The 16,330-nt window shown below is 45.6% G+C and overlaps 1 protein-coding gene across 4 annotated transcripts in view; it reads left to right on the top strand.

Annotated features, from left to right (window-relative positions):
• Positions 1–15,204, top strand: part of SETD1A (SET domain containing 1A, histone lysine methyltransferase) — a 1,694,645-nt gene extending 1,679,441 nt beyond the window's left edge. For all 4 annotated transcript variants that reach the window (XM_069651930.1, XM_069651928.1, XM_069651929.1 and 1 more), the window contains exon 20: positions 9,322–15,204. In XM_069651930.1, the coding sequence (XP_069508031.1) occupies positions 9,322–9,495 (174 nt within the window). In that variant the 3' untranslated portion in view covers positions 9,496–15,204. The remainder of the gene's footprint in view (positions 1–9,321) is intronic.
• The last annotated feature ends 1,126 nt before the right edge of the window (positions 15,205–16,330 follow it).

Raw genomic sequence — 16,330 nt, 5'->3', positions numbered from 1 at the left:
GCAATCAGTCTTTTCCAGGACGGTGAAGTAGCGTCTGATCACGCCATTACAGTGGCGTTGGTCGTCGCAGATACAAGGTTCCGGCAGATGGGGAACAGTGTCTGCCTTCATCGACAAGGCTGGATGAAGGCCTCGAATTTCCAGCAGGAGTTCCAGGTGAAGGTGTTGGACATGCCCTTCAACGGAGAGAACTTGCTTGGGAAGGCAGATATGGAGATGGCCCATTCCCTGGGCACTCTCCAGCAGCATCGCTCTTCTTTTCGATGCTCCAGGGGAAAGTCGAGCAGGTCTGCCAAAGGTTTCTCCTCTCTGTACCGTCAGCCCTCCAGATCCACGGCTCAGGAAGTCTACAGAGGCCATTCCCAGGCCTTCGGTAGGGGAGGACAGCGTTGTTACCCCCCTCGGCCCCCGCAGGGCAGGACGCCAGCTCCGAAACGGGCCTGAACCAGCTGGGATATCAGTGGGAGAGGGGGGTGGGGCCCACGCATGCACCCGGTGGGAGGCCGGCTGACAAAGTTCATCGGCGAGTGGAAGAAGATGATCACCGACAGATTGGTGCTGGACGCCCTCCCCCTGGGGTACACCCTGGAGTTTCAATGCAGGTGTCCGTAGATCTGACTACCCGTCAGGAACAGCACATTCCTCAGCTCCTGGAAGAGGTTTGGGCCATGCTGCAAAAAGGGGCGATAGAGCTAGTTCCAACGGCTCTGGTCTCTATTCCAGATACTTTCTGGTCAGAAAGAAGACTGGGCTGGAGGCACATCCTAGACCTGCGACGTCTCAACAAATACTTAAAGTCCCAAAAGTTCAGGATGGTCACGTTGCGACATGTTCTCGGCCAACTGGAGGAAGGAGACTTCTTGACGTTGCTGGACCTCTAGAACTCCTATTTCCACGTCCCCATTCAGAAGAAACACCGGAGGTTTCTGAATTTCGTGTTTCATGGTCAGCACTACCAGTTCAGGATCTGCCTTTCGGATTGAAGTCAGCCCCCAGAAGGTTCCCAAAATACTTGGCACTGGTGGCCGCCCATCTAAGTCTATGGGGCATACATTTATTACCCATACCTCGACAACTGCGGGAGTTGGCCGTCGGACACACGGAGGCGACCGTCCAGCTACTGACGGATCTGGGATTCTCCATCAACTATCCCAAGTCCTGCTTAACATCATCGCAGAAAGCCCTTTTCCTAGGAGCCAGGCTCAATACGGTGTCCTGCCTGGCGTCACCCTCGGAGGAGAGGGTAGCGGTCATTCAAGGGAAGGTTCAAGCAGCTGTTGTGGATGAAGACAGCCATGGTGGAGACCATCAAGTCGTTGCATGATGTCCTCCATCTATCTCTTCTGACTATGCAGGTTGCACATGCGACCCCTTCAGGAGTTCCTGGACGCTGGGTGGATACAGGTTTCCGGAAGCTTCGCGGACAAGATCCCGCTTGACAAGGTGTTCAGTTGGGCAATAGGGTGGTGGGGCATCTGCTCTAACATCGCCTGGGGCACAGGGTTCCAAATCCCTTCATACCAGAAGACGGTCACCACGGACGCTTCCTCTGGAAGGCTGGGGAGTCCACACCGGATGTCTACACGCCAGAGGCCTGTGGCTGCCAGAGGAAAAGGATCTCCATATCAACATCCTGGTGCTACGGCAGTATTCTGGGCCCTCAAGTCGTTTCTGCTTTCTCTTAAGGGCAAGGTGGTGAGGATCTTCAAGGACACCACCACCACCATGTTCTACATCAGGAAACGGGGGGGATTGTCACTCGATCCCCAGCGCTCTCCAAGGAAGCGCAGGACTTGTGGCGCTGGCCGTTGGACAAGAGATGTTCCTCGTCCCTCTTCACCTGGCAGTAATCAAGGACACTATAGCAGACTCCCTCAGCAGGGAATTGTGCTCCTGCCACGAGTGCGAACTTCGGCAGGACCAGGTGAACCGCATCTTCCTCAAGTGGGGCAGGCCCCAGATCTATCTGTTTGCGACAGCGGCAAACTCCAAATGCCAGAGGTTTGCCAGCACATTCCACCGAGGAGCTTGTAGAAAGCGTTCTTGTGGGAAGGGATGAATGTTTCTGTATGCGTTTCCTCTTTTGCCTCTCCTGCTATGTGTCATCAGCACTTTCAGACCGTGCCAATGCAGGATGATACCCATCGCCCTCGCGTGGCCGAGGCAAATTTGGTGTCTGGACCTTCTCAGCCTGTCAGTGTTGCCTCTTGTCAAGCTACCAGTGGTTCTGGATCGTCTCACCAGAGAAGGTGTGATTCTTCATTGCGACCCAGGATCTCTGAACCTGAGGGCTTGGCTCCTGCAGCCCTAGAGATCAGAGTATATGAGATGCCTGTGGACTTCAGGGAGGTCTTTGCCAAGGCCTGGGCATCGTCGACTTTGAAGTGCTGCGGTACAAGTGGAAGCGTTTAGCTACATGGTGCCGGTCTCAGAAGATTACCCCTCTGAGGGTCACGGCTCCGCAGATTCTTTCATACTTGCTATCCTTGGCCAAGGCCGGACTGGCGCACGCCTCTATCAAGGTACATCTCGTGGCTATCTCCTGCTACACCAGGTCTCCAGGAACGTCTTCCCTTTGGTTTCGAGTAGTCAAGGAGTTCTTCAAAGGACTTGTGTGATCTTTCCCGCCGGTGAAGGCTCCTGCCCCGGCGTGGGAACCCAACATTCTGCTGATGAGGCTCATGGGGGGGCCCTCTTCGAGCCTATGCATCAGGCCCCTCTCAAGTTCCTCTCGTGGAAAACAGCTTTCCTTGTGGCCATCACCTCTGCCAGGAGGGTAGGTGAGCTCCAGGCCCTATCCTGCAAGCAACCATACCTGACTTTCCATGTAAAACGGTGGTGCTGCGAACGCACCCCTCATTCATGCCGAAGTTTCCGTTGGAATTCCGACTCAACGAGCCTTTGGTGTTACCTGTTTTTCTTCCCGAAGCCTTTGTCACCGGCTGAAAGGGCATTGGATTCACTAGACTTTGCTCGTGCCTTGAAGTTCTATGTGGCATGCACAAAGAGTTTTTGGAAGACTTCACAACTGTATGAACTTTTGTCCTGTGAACCATGGGAAGGCCTTGTCCAAAATTTCTATTTCAGGGTGTTTCTCCGGCTACATCACGCACAGTCATCGGTTGGCGAACCGACCGCTGCCCAGCTGTCCAAGAGCCCACTCCACCAGAGCAATCGCTGCAACAGCGTTCCTGTCTGGTGTGCCCCCAGCTAGACATCGGCAAGGCTGCTACATGAAGGTCCACACACATCTTCAGGAAGTTCTGCTGGGTCGACAAGGATTCCAGGGAGTGTCAACCAAGCAGTGCTGCGCAACCTGTTCACTTGAGGTGAGTCTGTTCCAGGGGTAAGAGTTGATTGCTTCTGTTGAGCCTTGCCACTTCCTGTGGTTGTGTAATGTTGTACTGCTATGTATTCGTTATTCATGAGCATTTGAATCCGTGCCAGACCCCATGCTGGAGAAGGAACAAGTTACTTACCTGCAACTATTGTTCTCCAGCATTGGTCTGGCATGGATTCACATGCGAACCCTCCCTCTGACCCCTATACAGCTCTTCTTGGTCATACTGCCACTTTACGTGCTTACCAAATCTGAAGATGGCTGCCAGAGGAAGGGTTTAGGGAGAGGGCTGTCATTGGATGGGGGGGCCAGTTTGACCCCGAGGACAGTGATTGGTTTGAAGGAGAAATACAGTTTGTAAGTGAAAGTGAAACTGTTTTTCTTTTACTGAGGATTCCCATCCCGATAGTTACAGGTAAGTAACTTGTTCCTTCCAAATCCACGTCCTCGGGGGCAATCTTCTTTTTCTCACCTTCCTCCGAAGCTCAATGTCTCCAGAGCTCTGGTCCTCTCTAGGCTGGACTACTGCAACAGCCGCTTTCTCAATCTCCCTCTTTCCTCTCTTCGACCCGAGCTAATCCAGACCAGGACTGCAAGACTTATCCTTGGCCTCAAGCTCATGGACCGTATCTCTCCAGCCCTAAAATCTCTCCACTGGCTTCTGGTCCCTAAATGCTCCCCTGCTAGAGCCCTACGCTCCTCTAATTCCAACTCTTACTGTAAAATGCTTCTCCAAGCAGAGAGTGGGGGAGGCAGGTCTCCTCAGCTGGTGCCTCCTTTTGGAACAGCCTGCCTATCCCTCTAAGACTTGAACTGGACCTCCTTAAGTTCTGGAAACTGCTCAAAACTCTGCTTTTCTCCACCTCTTTCCCTTCCCTGCTAATCACCCCACTGCCGCTTTGACTGATGGCCTGTGTTAGGACGCACCACCAGTACTATCACTCAGCATGGCAGGAGTAGTCTGTAGCCGTCAGGATATAGGACACGTTAGTAGAAGACGAGTTCTTCCTACCAATGTAACCCTCTGTTGTGTGATACTGACAATCAGAGGGATCTGTTAGCCGGAAGACTGGGGACACGCACCACATCACCGCCGGCTGTAGATTTAGAAGACTGTGATTAATAACACTGATTGCAGTACCACAAGCGAAAGCAAAAATGACCAAGCAAGACTAACCTCTCAATGGGTAGTGTGGGGTCCCAATATAGGCAAGTGGCTGGCAGTAGTGGACGTGGTTATTGTGCAATGGCGTCCCCTTGATACCGCCCACTGGATTGGGTGTACCTGGAACCACAGAAAGCCCAACTAAGAAATTTTAAGGCAAGGGAAGGCATAGTAAATGATGGAAGGAAGGAGTTGTTCTTACCAGGAATATGGAACTGGATCAGCAGAGTGTTTTGGAATGTCCAACAATCCCAAAACATAGCACCAATGGACCTATCCCGACGGCACATGGACGCCTGAGTTCAGAAAGAGTGCACAATCAGCAAGCGCCTCTATTCCATGCACAGTGAGTAAGGAAATGCGCTAAGGGAGTCCCAAAATAAAGCAGCTGTGAAGCGCGGTGAAGAAATCCAAAGGGGAAAGTTGGTGGTAACGGTTTGAAGTCCAGAAAACCAGGATCGGAGAATGAGGGAATCAGAGGGCGTAGCCGAAGTCGAGGTTGAGCGGGCAGCGAAGAATCCAAATGTTGGGGGGAAGCAGTCCGTTAAGCAGGCAAGGTCAGGTTATTGAACCAGCAGCAGAAAATCTGTAACGTAAGACAGATAAGTCCCTTAGGCAAGCAGGGTCAGGTGACTGTAAGCGCAGCAAAGTCAGATTAAGGGTCAGGCAGAAGCAAGTCCAGAACAACAGAAACTGGTTACAAGCGAGGTTACTTGGAAACAGGAAAATAAGCACAGAATCAGGAAACCACCTCAATCAGAAGCACCGGTGAAGGCGGTCTTTATTTCCTCCATGTCATGTGACCGGGAGGGAGGCGCTTTCCACTGGCTTCCGCACACCAGGCTATGTGACGTGCATACAGAGGCTTCCACCGTCGCCAAGGCAACCGCCACTGCATGAAGAACGGCACTTTCCGTCTTTGTGGATAAACACCCTCCATAGGGTCGGGAACGTGGAACCAAGGGCAAGGAGTGATTCATGCCTTTAGGTTGTGTTCTAGTGGATAAATGGGAAACCCTTGGAACATGTGTATGCTGATTCCTGACAGCCTGATCCTCTTGAATCTCACTTGATCCCAGGCCCTTCCTCCCAGTTAATAGCAGCACCTACTGCACTGCCCTGCGGGCCCCTCTTGGTGGTGCCACATCCCACCGTAAGAGTCACCTGTACCAACACTTAGGCTAAGGTTCTCCTCGGCTCCCCGTAGCACCTCCCTCCTGGGCCCTCCCCATGCACTTGTCCACGCCTCTGTTCCCTGTTCCATCCTCTTCCCTTGCACTTCCCCTCAATATAATTGCATGGCCGAATGCCACAAGGCCTAGTAGGACCACAACATATTACTGTTTACCATTGTTTTTATTTCCCCTGTTCCCCTTCCATTTAGCCTTGTGGCGCTTTAAAACACAATTCTGTTGTATAAAGCACATTACAAATGCTCAATAAAATAAGGATATGGATAGTGGCGTTTGTACTCCTAATATATTGCCCCCTTTCTCCATATGCCCACCCTTCAAAGATGTTTTCTTGCTATCATGGGTGAAAAGGCGTCTGATGGGGTAGCCTTTATATCATTATATGTGGGCCACCCTCCAAGTATGCGCAGCGCTCTGTGCCTACATTTAGAGGTTATGTTCTAAAAGTAAGGCTGCAATTCCATTCCTTTATGGGCGAATCCCATAAGTGTAGAGAAAATGTGACTAAGAAGTAGGGAGTAAAGTAGTAGTATGAGTAACCTATCATTTTTGCAATGTACCCGTATCCAGCTTGCAGGAAGCAAAATTTCATTTTTTTTTAAAACACAATTGATTCATGCAGGAAGCCTTTGAGGTCTGACCAAGTATAGCATTAGCACATATACCTTAAGGTGTTAACATCTTTTGCAACCATGCGCCAATGTGGCAGTGTTGCAAGTCTGGAATTGCCTGTTTTTTTTTTTTGTCATATGATACATATATACTTGTAAAAGGAAAGTTAGAATAACTTAATCCTGGATTAACCCAAATAGATATAAAGATGTAAGATGTAGCTAGTTTAGTGTGTTAGATAGCATTACAGCTTCTGGTAAGTGTCAGAAGGCATTTAATTTCCACATGTGTTGATTTTTATTTTTTAGGCATAGTTAATGTAAACATTTTTAAAATGGCAGCCTATCTTTTTTTTTTTTTTGCTTTTTTATTTGAATCACTTTTGATTTCCAGCAGACCATTCATATTACTGCGAAGTAAGAAAGTTCATAGCAAATATGTTCCTTTATATCTTCTTTGCTATTCATGCTAAATAGAGTGATATAAAGGCGAAGAGAACTCTTGCTTCTCCAGCATTGGCTCTATCGTGGATTCACATGCTCATGAATATTCCGTGTGTCAGGCGGGGTGCCCTCGGTAATAATAAAGCAGTTTTGCTTGGTCGGCAGCAAGCACGTGAGGAGTTGATCCCGGAGTGCGTGGTGGCAGAGCCATTGCCTCACTTGATGGCCATGGAGGAGGACTTCTACCTGGCCTACTTGGCCCACCTTGTGCACCTTGTGGGGCTGCTGAAATTCAGCTGGGTAAACAGAATGTCTACAGACAGGTCTCTTGGTGTGTTGGCATTCCCACATAAACTGTAGGCACTGCCGTTGGTCTAACAGGTACTGGAACAGCCACAGGTGGCTGGGGTGCTGGCAAAATTGGGTCTGGTTCTTCCTCCATTTTCTCATGCTCTGAGAATTAAGCCTCCAGAGGCTCTTAAGTTTCTGAGAACACACACTCTTGCATCAACTGGGCAGGAGGTCTCGCTGGCACCAGGGTAAATAGTGGTTTCGTTTTAGTTGGCCGTGACTAGGGAAGAGCAAGTTGGGGGTATCTCCTTGTGCACGCTCGTGCTTCTAGGAAATGAAGCAAGCACTGGTGCTTGTGGAGTTCACAGTGGTGCCTAAGTCATCAATGCTGCAGATGCTGGCCTTAGAGGATGAGCAATCCTGGATACTGTCAAAGTCGTGGATGCTGTGGTCGCCAACGAGGTTGTCGATTTTTGTCAACAAGACTGTTGATGACGAGGTTGTGGTCAAAGTAACTGGCGTCGATGATTGTTTGCCTGTGGCTTGTCGACGCAGTAAACGTTGCGGTTGTTGATGGACCCCTCATCTCCAAAGAGTGTGGCAAGCGTTTTGACGTCGCTGTAGTCGTGATTGTAGGTGACGCGGCCGGGGATGTAGACTGGCCCGCTGCCGATATCAACCGGAACATAGTCGAAACCTGCTACTTATGTTCCCTTTTAGGTTTCTTCCCCTGGGAGTGTCCTCATGGGATTTCTCTTTGTAGAGGGTGTCCCATCTACGGGTCTGCCAACCCTGGCAGAGACATGATGCCGGACTGAGGCTGAGTCCGAATCCCTGGCACCCTCTTCCAGCCAAGCCACCAACCTTCCATGGCAATCCTTCCGAGTGTTCATGGAGAAGGCTTGGCAAATGGAGCTGTCCACCTCATGCAGGTGCAGGCAATACATGCATTTCTCATGTCAATCGTCCACAACAATGTTCTTGAGGTGACACTTGGAGCAAGGCCTGAAATGGCTTTTCTTGCTGGCATCCGCAATGCCGACGTGGAGAGAGCCTGACAATCAAGAAGAGGGCCTCTTTGAGATGATCGTCGGATTTTCAGAAGATTGTTGGATGTTCAGACATTCACCGGCTATGGATCCCCGCTACTGGCGGTCACAGCAGTGACCGATGATGAAAAAAGATTCAAAATGTCAAGGAGCGAAACAACGAGGACTCTCAACATGTAAACGTGCTGTAAATATCTGAAGATGGCCACCAAGGGTGGAGCCAAGGATGACCACTGCCATTGGCTGGGACAATATGACCCAAAGTGACAACAGTAGCCTATACAAGTACCAAGCAGTTTTTACGTTTAAAGCAAAATTGCTTTATTATTACTGAGGATTCCCAGCCTGACATTGTGGAATATTCATGGGCATGTAAATCCATGAAATATCAATGCTGGAGAACAGGAGTTACAGGTAGGTAACTTGTTCCATATATCCCAAACCATTTCATTGACAGTCATGCTTGTTGAGAGCCACAGAGTTGTTTCCCCCCATTGTACATAATCTTTGCCTTGCCATGGATGCTAACACTTCTAAGAGTAAACACAAGTCAACCAGTACATATGCTTTTTTAGCATCTAGCTCCTTTTTGTTTAGCTCATCTTTCATGGAATAAAGCTCTTTTCATGACTAACAATCGTTTTTGTAAATCTATTGGCCAACAAATTGGGAAATACTCCACTGTCCTTATTAAGTAAAGAAATCATTCTAACAGTTTAGTGCATTTTACGGTGGAGTGAGGGTGCAGGTGGACTTGTAGAATTGCGCTATTTACCAATTTCCAGGAAGTGGGAGGTCTGTCGGTATTATATATAACATAGTTTTAAGCAGTAAAGGACCCATCTGTTTTTGTATTTCTGAAGGAAGCTCATTCTTTCCTAGTATCTATTAACTTGACTAGAGTTCAAGTTTCTAACTCTGTTTGTTGGCTTCCCTGAGGAGTGCTGGATGAACTGCTAAAGTTGGTCTTGACTTCAGTGTCCAAGCAGTTTGTCCTTTATATGTAGACTAACAATGTATTTTTGAAAGAGGTTCCTTATTATAGCTGGATCCTTCGTAATTTTACACTGGCCTGTAATATAATCAATATTAGAACCAGGTTTAAGTTAAAGTGATAACATGCAACCTGTTTTTCATTTGTTTCATTAAAAAAAACCTACCAAACTTGTGGAAGGGTCTGTAAAAGGACTTGCTAGCTTCATGCAATATTTTTTTTTTCTCTCTGCAGCCCAATTGCTATGCCAAAGTAATCATGATCGAGTCTCAGAAGAAAATTGTTATCTACTCCAAGCAAGCCATTGGTGTCAATGAGGAAATAACATATGACTACAAATTCCCCATTGAAGAAAACAAGATTCCTTGCCTGTGCGGGACTGAGAATTGCAGAGGCACGCTGAATTAAAATCATGCCTGTTATCTGAACTAACTCGGGCACAGAGAACCACCATGGATCAAGAAGTCTGCCTCTTAAAGAGAGGACATGAGAACCACGGGGGCTCACTGATTCACGGCATGCTTTCATGCTGGCACAGGTCCCAGCAGAGCAGACTCCTACGCACAGTGGAAAAGCTGGAGTTGGCCGCGATAAATGACAGGTTCTGCCACAGCGGCAGGTTGGGCCTTCGCTTGGGCAGGCAGGTGCTGTCCCTTCTGGAAGAAGTAATGGGATGTCTTTTTGTTTTAAATTTATTTATTTTTGTAAACTTTTATTTCTTTTTGGTTATTTTGCACTGAGACCTCCCTGCTTTAATCCAATGGATTTTGCCTTAAAGCAGCCTCAGCTTTTCGTTTATTTTTCTGTTGGTCATTCCTATATGACCTTTGCCATCAAACTGCAAATATGTGGGTGACATTACGGTCTGTCTCTTTACATTCTCCTTCTCTATCCCTAGCTTTGTATTTCACCTTCACCCACATGTTTCTATCCATGTCTGAGGATGTTCAAATGACTCATTTTTTCTGTTCTAGATGACTTCTCTTTCTGGACACCCCACTTCTTTTATCTCCAGTAAGTGCGCCATACCATAGAAGTTGTTTTCTTTGCCAAGAATATTGCGTTCCATAGACTTGCTGGGCAAGGATAGTGTGTCGTTGGGACCCAGTTTAAAAAAATAAAAAGGTCCCATCATCTGTAAACAGAGTTCTCAAAACAGAAAACTCTGTGGTAGTTGGGCTGCCTTATGTCTTGATTCAGTAACAAGTCCTAATATGTGCATGAAAATGTGTCCTTAACTTGTCCACCTCACAAGCCGACTCAACCCTGCACCATATGCACTTTGCTGCCAGGCTATCGCCTGGCAACCAATCAGCAAGTCCAAGTTGCTGATCTGTGACTGGTTCTCTTCAAGTGTTCTGTTGATTTATCATGTGGCCCGTACTGCATTGCAGCATACAACCCTAGGAAAGGTGCCAACACTGAAAGTCTGCATTCTTCATCATACTATATCTTTATCTGAAAACTGAGGTGTAGCATAAAGCCAAAATCGATACTCTTTATCCAAGTGAGGAGGTTTGTGGTGGCACAGAGTGTTCTTAGCCTATCCAATTCAGGCTTTATTTTTGCCTGTAAATGGTTTTGGATAGTGTTCCTGCTTTAAATGTCCTCCTGGTGTCTTCTCCATAGGTGTGCTCCATCATCTGTTCTCCCTAGAAGTGTTGTTGGTGTTATAGTTGTGGTTTCAGCTTTTAGTTTTTTTGCAGCCTTGTTGCTGCAACTGCACTTCTTTTGCTTGTATCTGTCCCTGCGAGCTTAAATACTGACAAGTGGCGTCCACATTGAATTTCAAATGGGAGAGGAGGGAAATCTGGAGACCGAGGCAGACGACTTCGGTAAAAAGCAGGAACCACAAATTTGTTGTGTAAATGGGTCAAACCTTGAAGTGCAGCTAGTCCTATAGAAATGGAAAAAATGAGGGCTCGTCCTGTATGTATACAACATATGCAGAGGTCTGGACACTTAGAGGATTGAAATTACTTGACATGATATAGCAAAACCACCTAAGGTATATTTTCCTTCAGTCCAACTCTACTACAACCAGTGTCTGCAAGGGTGCCAATCTGCACTGTTAAAATAACATTGGGGTTTTCTACTACAGATGTAGTGCAGAAAAACAGACCTGATCTGGAAGCAGACCAAAATAAAAGGCTAATCACCCTGTGGCTAAATTCCAACATCTTTGGTGGAGCTAGGGCTGCTATTGGATTGGATGCCAGAGAGGCTAAAAAGTCCCCATGGCCTGGCAGGGGGCACATGCATACCATACAGAGTGACTGACATGGGTGGTGCTGCTAAAAAGGGTTTTAAATGCTACTGAAAATACTGGCTAGACTTTTTTTGTAACCAGTGTCTGCATCGCAGTAGTAGGACGAATAAACCAAACGTGATCTCCTGCCTTCTTCTGTTCTGCTTGTTTTCATAGCAAGTTAGCAATCGCTCTACTTGGGATATTGCCAGTTGTTATTGCCAGGTAGTCTGTAGAAGTTCAAATTTGTCAACTTAGTTTTTTTACAGGACTGTCGGAGCCCTTAAAAAATAATTACAAAATATGGATAATTCTTGTCGTAAATAATCCACGGCAACCGGAAGAAATGGGGGTTGTGTGCAAAATAGTCACCATGTTCTTAGTGTTGGAAGTCCTGTGTCTGAGTGCCCAGTCGGGTTGTTGTGCTTTGAAGGCCATCTATCCATTGACCGTGGAGGCAGATTCTAAGAGGATGGTTCAGACGTTGCCTAGGCAGGTCTGTGCTTGAAAACATGCCACATTGGCCTGTAAGCTCAGACACACACTTGAAAAAACATCAATTTCTTGAGAAAATCTACAGACCCATCTATCTTAACTCATGCAGATAGGCGTAGTATATGGTTAAACAATCTGGTCTTTGTACCTTGAGTTCAGGAATCGCATCCTGAGTTCTATGTTAGATAAGGGCTTTGATGGATCTAAATCAGCTCATCCTATCTTTTCTCCCAGAAGGGTTAGAAGAAGCAAGTAAATGTGTCTGAGAGACGCATACACATCCAGTCCTTTACATGCTTGCCTTGGTCTAAATCTAGTTTTCCATTTAGCGATACTTTCTCTCATTTCACCCGGCCAATAAAGGCTTACTAAATCACTATTTTTAGAGAATGCTACCCCTCAGCACATGATGATCTTGTCTGTACTGTGAGCTATCAATCTTTATAGTGTGCATGCAATGACCTCTAATTCATTAAGATGTAAGAGATGTGAAGATAGAACTTTTCCTTAATGTGCTATCAATCCTTTTATTAAAGGGTTCTGGGCATGCCTGTGGTGGATCTTCTTTGACCCCAATGTATTCGCTGACATTTGCAGTGTCTAAAGCTGCTTAATATCTTCCATTGCACTAGCTGGAAGCAGTTTTCCACAATATTTGGGCAAGTGAAGCCCATAAGTCTTGCTGAGAGGATTGCTGGATTGGCATCCTGTAATCGGCCCAGAGGCTACAACCTGAGACTTGCACTCCAGTGTTGAGTCTCCCCCAGAGTTAGTCTGTATTAGTTGCTGATACATTTTTTGTTCAAAGAGCAGCACTACTGGAAGGCAGTCATGCACGTTCTGCAAGAAACCCTGTTTTCCTTGAAAGAATAGTCGACCCGTTAAGCACGAAACCTATGTTGTATTCACAGACTGCCTCCAAATAAGTGTTCAAAGTCAAATGTAAGTCTTTGGAAAAACCAAGAAGTTCCATCAACACCCACTATCGATGTTATTGATTTTACAATGTATAGTTTCAATGCTTTTAGCACAGCACTGCATTAAGGCACTCTTCTGTTGGCACTATCATGTTAATGTTCACTGTCAGCATCATCAACTATTGCTGTGAGCCCCTTGTGTATTGACACTTGAAGGGGAACTGGGCAGTAAGACCTGCTAAAACGCTTTAATCTTTCTGCACACACACTGCAAAACATCCCTGCCTCTCCCTAATTAACAGAAAGCAAGCCTTAGCCTGCAGCCCTCACATTAGTTCTGCAAAGCAAACTTACTTTAATCTGCATGGCCACTTAGGTAACCTGCTACCCCTCACTTAAAAAAAGAGCTCTAACTGTAGCTGAAGGAAATAATTGCTTTCACATATCATCAGAAAACTAGGTATTTTGATTTTGTCTTTTTCACCTCCATTCCTCTTAATTTTGTCAAAAATGTTCTGGCAGCCACCATTCAGTTTTCTAATCCTCAAATGGCTCCCCGAATATATATTTTGATAGTGTCAACTTCAGGCAGTAATTCAAGTGTACTGCTGTGAGGAAGGCAAACTAAACCTGTTCTTAAAATAAACATAGAAGTATTTTAGATAGACCTATATGATTTTTCTAAGTAAGCTGGTTTAGGGAGCAGAACAGTCACCCCCATCCCACTTTTTAACCCGTTACTGTTTATCAAGACAAAAAAAGCATCTTATTTTTATTTTTCTATAAGGTGAACAGAAACAAGACTTTGTGTGCGACCTATGTATTATGTAACTGCAGCTTTTTTTTTCACGCCGTTCAGGGTCCTGGAACTGACAGCAACAAAAAAAAGATATGATTAAATTTTTCTTTAGCAGAAGAAAGTTGTGAATATTGTAGATGGACAGACTGTTTCTTGTAGAAACACATGCTATTGTTATGTAAATATATGTTTCCATTCGTACTTAGGAGCTGTAAATACATTGTATTGTTTTTCTACTCCGGTTTTGCTGAAAGTTTCAAACGCACCCTCCTTTTCTCTGACCCTGTTTCCCAAATCGATTGGTGCATTAAAGTACTGTAACAGAATCAGTTTTTCAAAGATATTGTCTTTATTACAGTATTTCCTTTTTCATATTGGACCTTTGTAGCATAACAGTGTCAGCCTTGGAGATGTGACTGGCTTGCACGTCTGTTTGATTGTGGTTATGGTGGCACACAACACTGAGATATTTAATTACCTCTTCTCAGATCCTACACTCATTTTTTAACTTGAGTAATAGTCAATCCCCCTCAGTGTTCTCGCATAATGGCACACACTGAATTCTTTTTGCCTGTTTATCTTCTACAAAAAGGATTTGGAATAACATGTTATAAATATGTTGTAAGATCAAAAATAACATGCTATGATAATAGTGTGTTCATTCTGTGTACTTCAAGCAATTAAACTTGCCCTTAAGCATATTGTGGCTGGTAAATTGGGATAAAGGTTTTTCTGCTTTTCAGGCAGTCCATATTTGAGCTCGGTCACCTTACTTTTTCCATGTGGCAATGGTGGCATTTCTAATTGCGCCAAGATTGATGGTATCTTGAATTATGTGAAAACGTACCTGCCTCAATCTTGCCTCCATGACTTTTCTTTTGGAGTAGAAATATTTTAAGTGCAGACATCAAACATTTGGTATTCGCTTCTGCACGTTTGGGTTTAATGGATTTACCTGTGATGGGCGAATCTTGCCTATTTTCCAGTTTGGTGATCATTATGGCTGCAAATGTACTGGACGTTCCAAGATTTTGAACTGGAAAAGAAATGGAGGAAAACCATTGGATCCTCAGTCTTTGTTTTTATTAGCTGATAGAAACTACTGCGTCCTAGCTCAATTTTTCTGTGCAATAACTGAGGGAGGTAATTCAGAACAATGTTGCCCATATGCCGCCTACCATCTTCAAATATGACCGAGTAGTGGCAGACAAGGTACTTGAAAAATACATGGTCAAAAGCACTTTGCATCCTGTAGACAAACCTCCAGGGTGACACGCCAACCCTATTCACTTGGCATTTAAGCAAATGCATCATTGGTAGAAGTGCATTGGCCAACAAAAGGTGGCAATACCAACAATGAAATCCGTAAATAAAGATCTTTCTTTGAAATCTGAGCTCTTTTCTTCCTTTCCCACCTGTTTTCTAGCCATAGGCTAGGTGGAATCCTAATGTGTACATATATATACATATATATATATATATTTTCTTGTTAACTTTCAAAGAGGGGTTGCAAAGCTCTGTACTTATCTTGGTTGAGAATTCCATTCTCAAAAGAAAGGCTCTTAGCTTCTGTATATATGTTAATAACTTGTGGATTCAATACGTGGTACCCAATAGCACATTTTTTTTATAAATGTCATTAAACTTTTATTGCAAAACCTTGGTGTCTGCTTTCTATTCCATTTATGTTTTTGGTGAATCATGCATTCTGTGTTCTGAAACTGACATTTGAAACTATTGGAAACCACTTGTTCACAAAGGACAACTTAATATGAATGCCACTTCTTGTGTCCTAAACCTCTGCCCAATGCTCTCTAACAAATTAGCGATTCTTGTCCTTAACTCACTACCCTTGTAATGTCTTTCTGAGTCCTGTTTTCCAGATGCGGATTTGTTACGATCATACGTGGTGAAACACTACTATAATATTTGCTGATAACATTCTTGGACAATGTTACTAGTGCAGATGTTACTAAAACCAATTTAAAAAAGCTTACCTTATGCTTTTGATTTTTCATTCTGCACTTAATTATTTTTGGTTGAGCATGTGTGTATTAAACACTCAATCAAATGTTTCTACGGTATTGAGAGCCAACATGCTTTTATGTCCTGTCTACTTTCTTCCATAGTGGGAAGAGGCCTTCCGAGCTTCTACTGCATAGGAATCCAACTTCATTGGATCTAAAAATAAAGGTACCAAAGAGGTGTGGTTTACCCTCTTCCTTTCTGACAATTGAAAAACTCCAGAACAAGGTTCAACCATGGGATCCTGCTCAGTTAACCCACAGAGTCACTGATGCAGGCGGGGTGTTGAGGGGGCTCACCCCTACCGAGACATTAACACAGCACTCTGCTCTGATGCCTCAGCAAGCCATCAGCCTGGTTGGGGTGACGGCCCAAGCCAAAAAAGCTTTCAGAAATCTGCTCCACGCAAATGGCATGATGGCATGGGAGAAGGGATAAACTCCTTCTGGAGGGCTCGATGTAGTCCAGAACAGTTAATGGTACCTTGATCCACCATGGGCACAGCGCACACACTGTTTACTAGGACTCTCCTCAAAGCCAAATGCCTTGGGGCTTACACCAGACCACAGGATTCTTAGGACATTCAATTCCTCACAAGGCTTTCTCCTCATCGGCCCCTCACCGAAGCGCCAGGTAAAACACAGTACTCTCATTGTTGCCTGGGCCAAGCCACATGACACCCTAAGGGTTGCTCCAAGCATCCACATCAGTATTGCATGTAAGGGGGTGCATTGTAAATCGGAGCCCAGGACCAGCGTG

This window comes from Ambystoma mexicanum, chromosome 3p (assembly GCF_040938575.1).
Source record: "Ambystoma mexicanum isolate Mex_15411 chromosome 3p, UKY_AmexF1_1, whole genome shotgun sequence".
Lineage (NCBI taxonomy): Eukaryota > Metazoa > Chordata > Amphibia > Caudata > Ambystomatidae > Ambystoma > Ambystoma mexicanum.
This window is presented reverse-complemented; position numbering and strand designations above follow the sequence as displayed.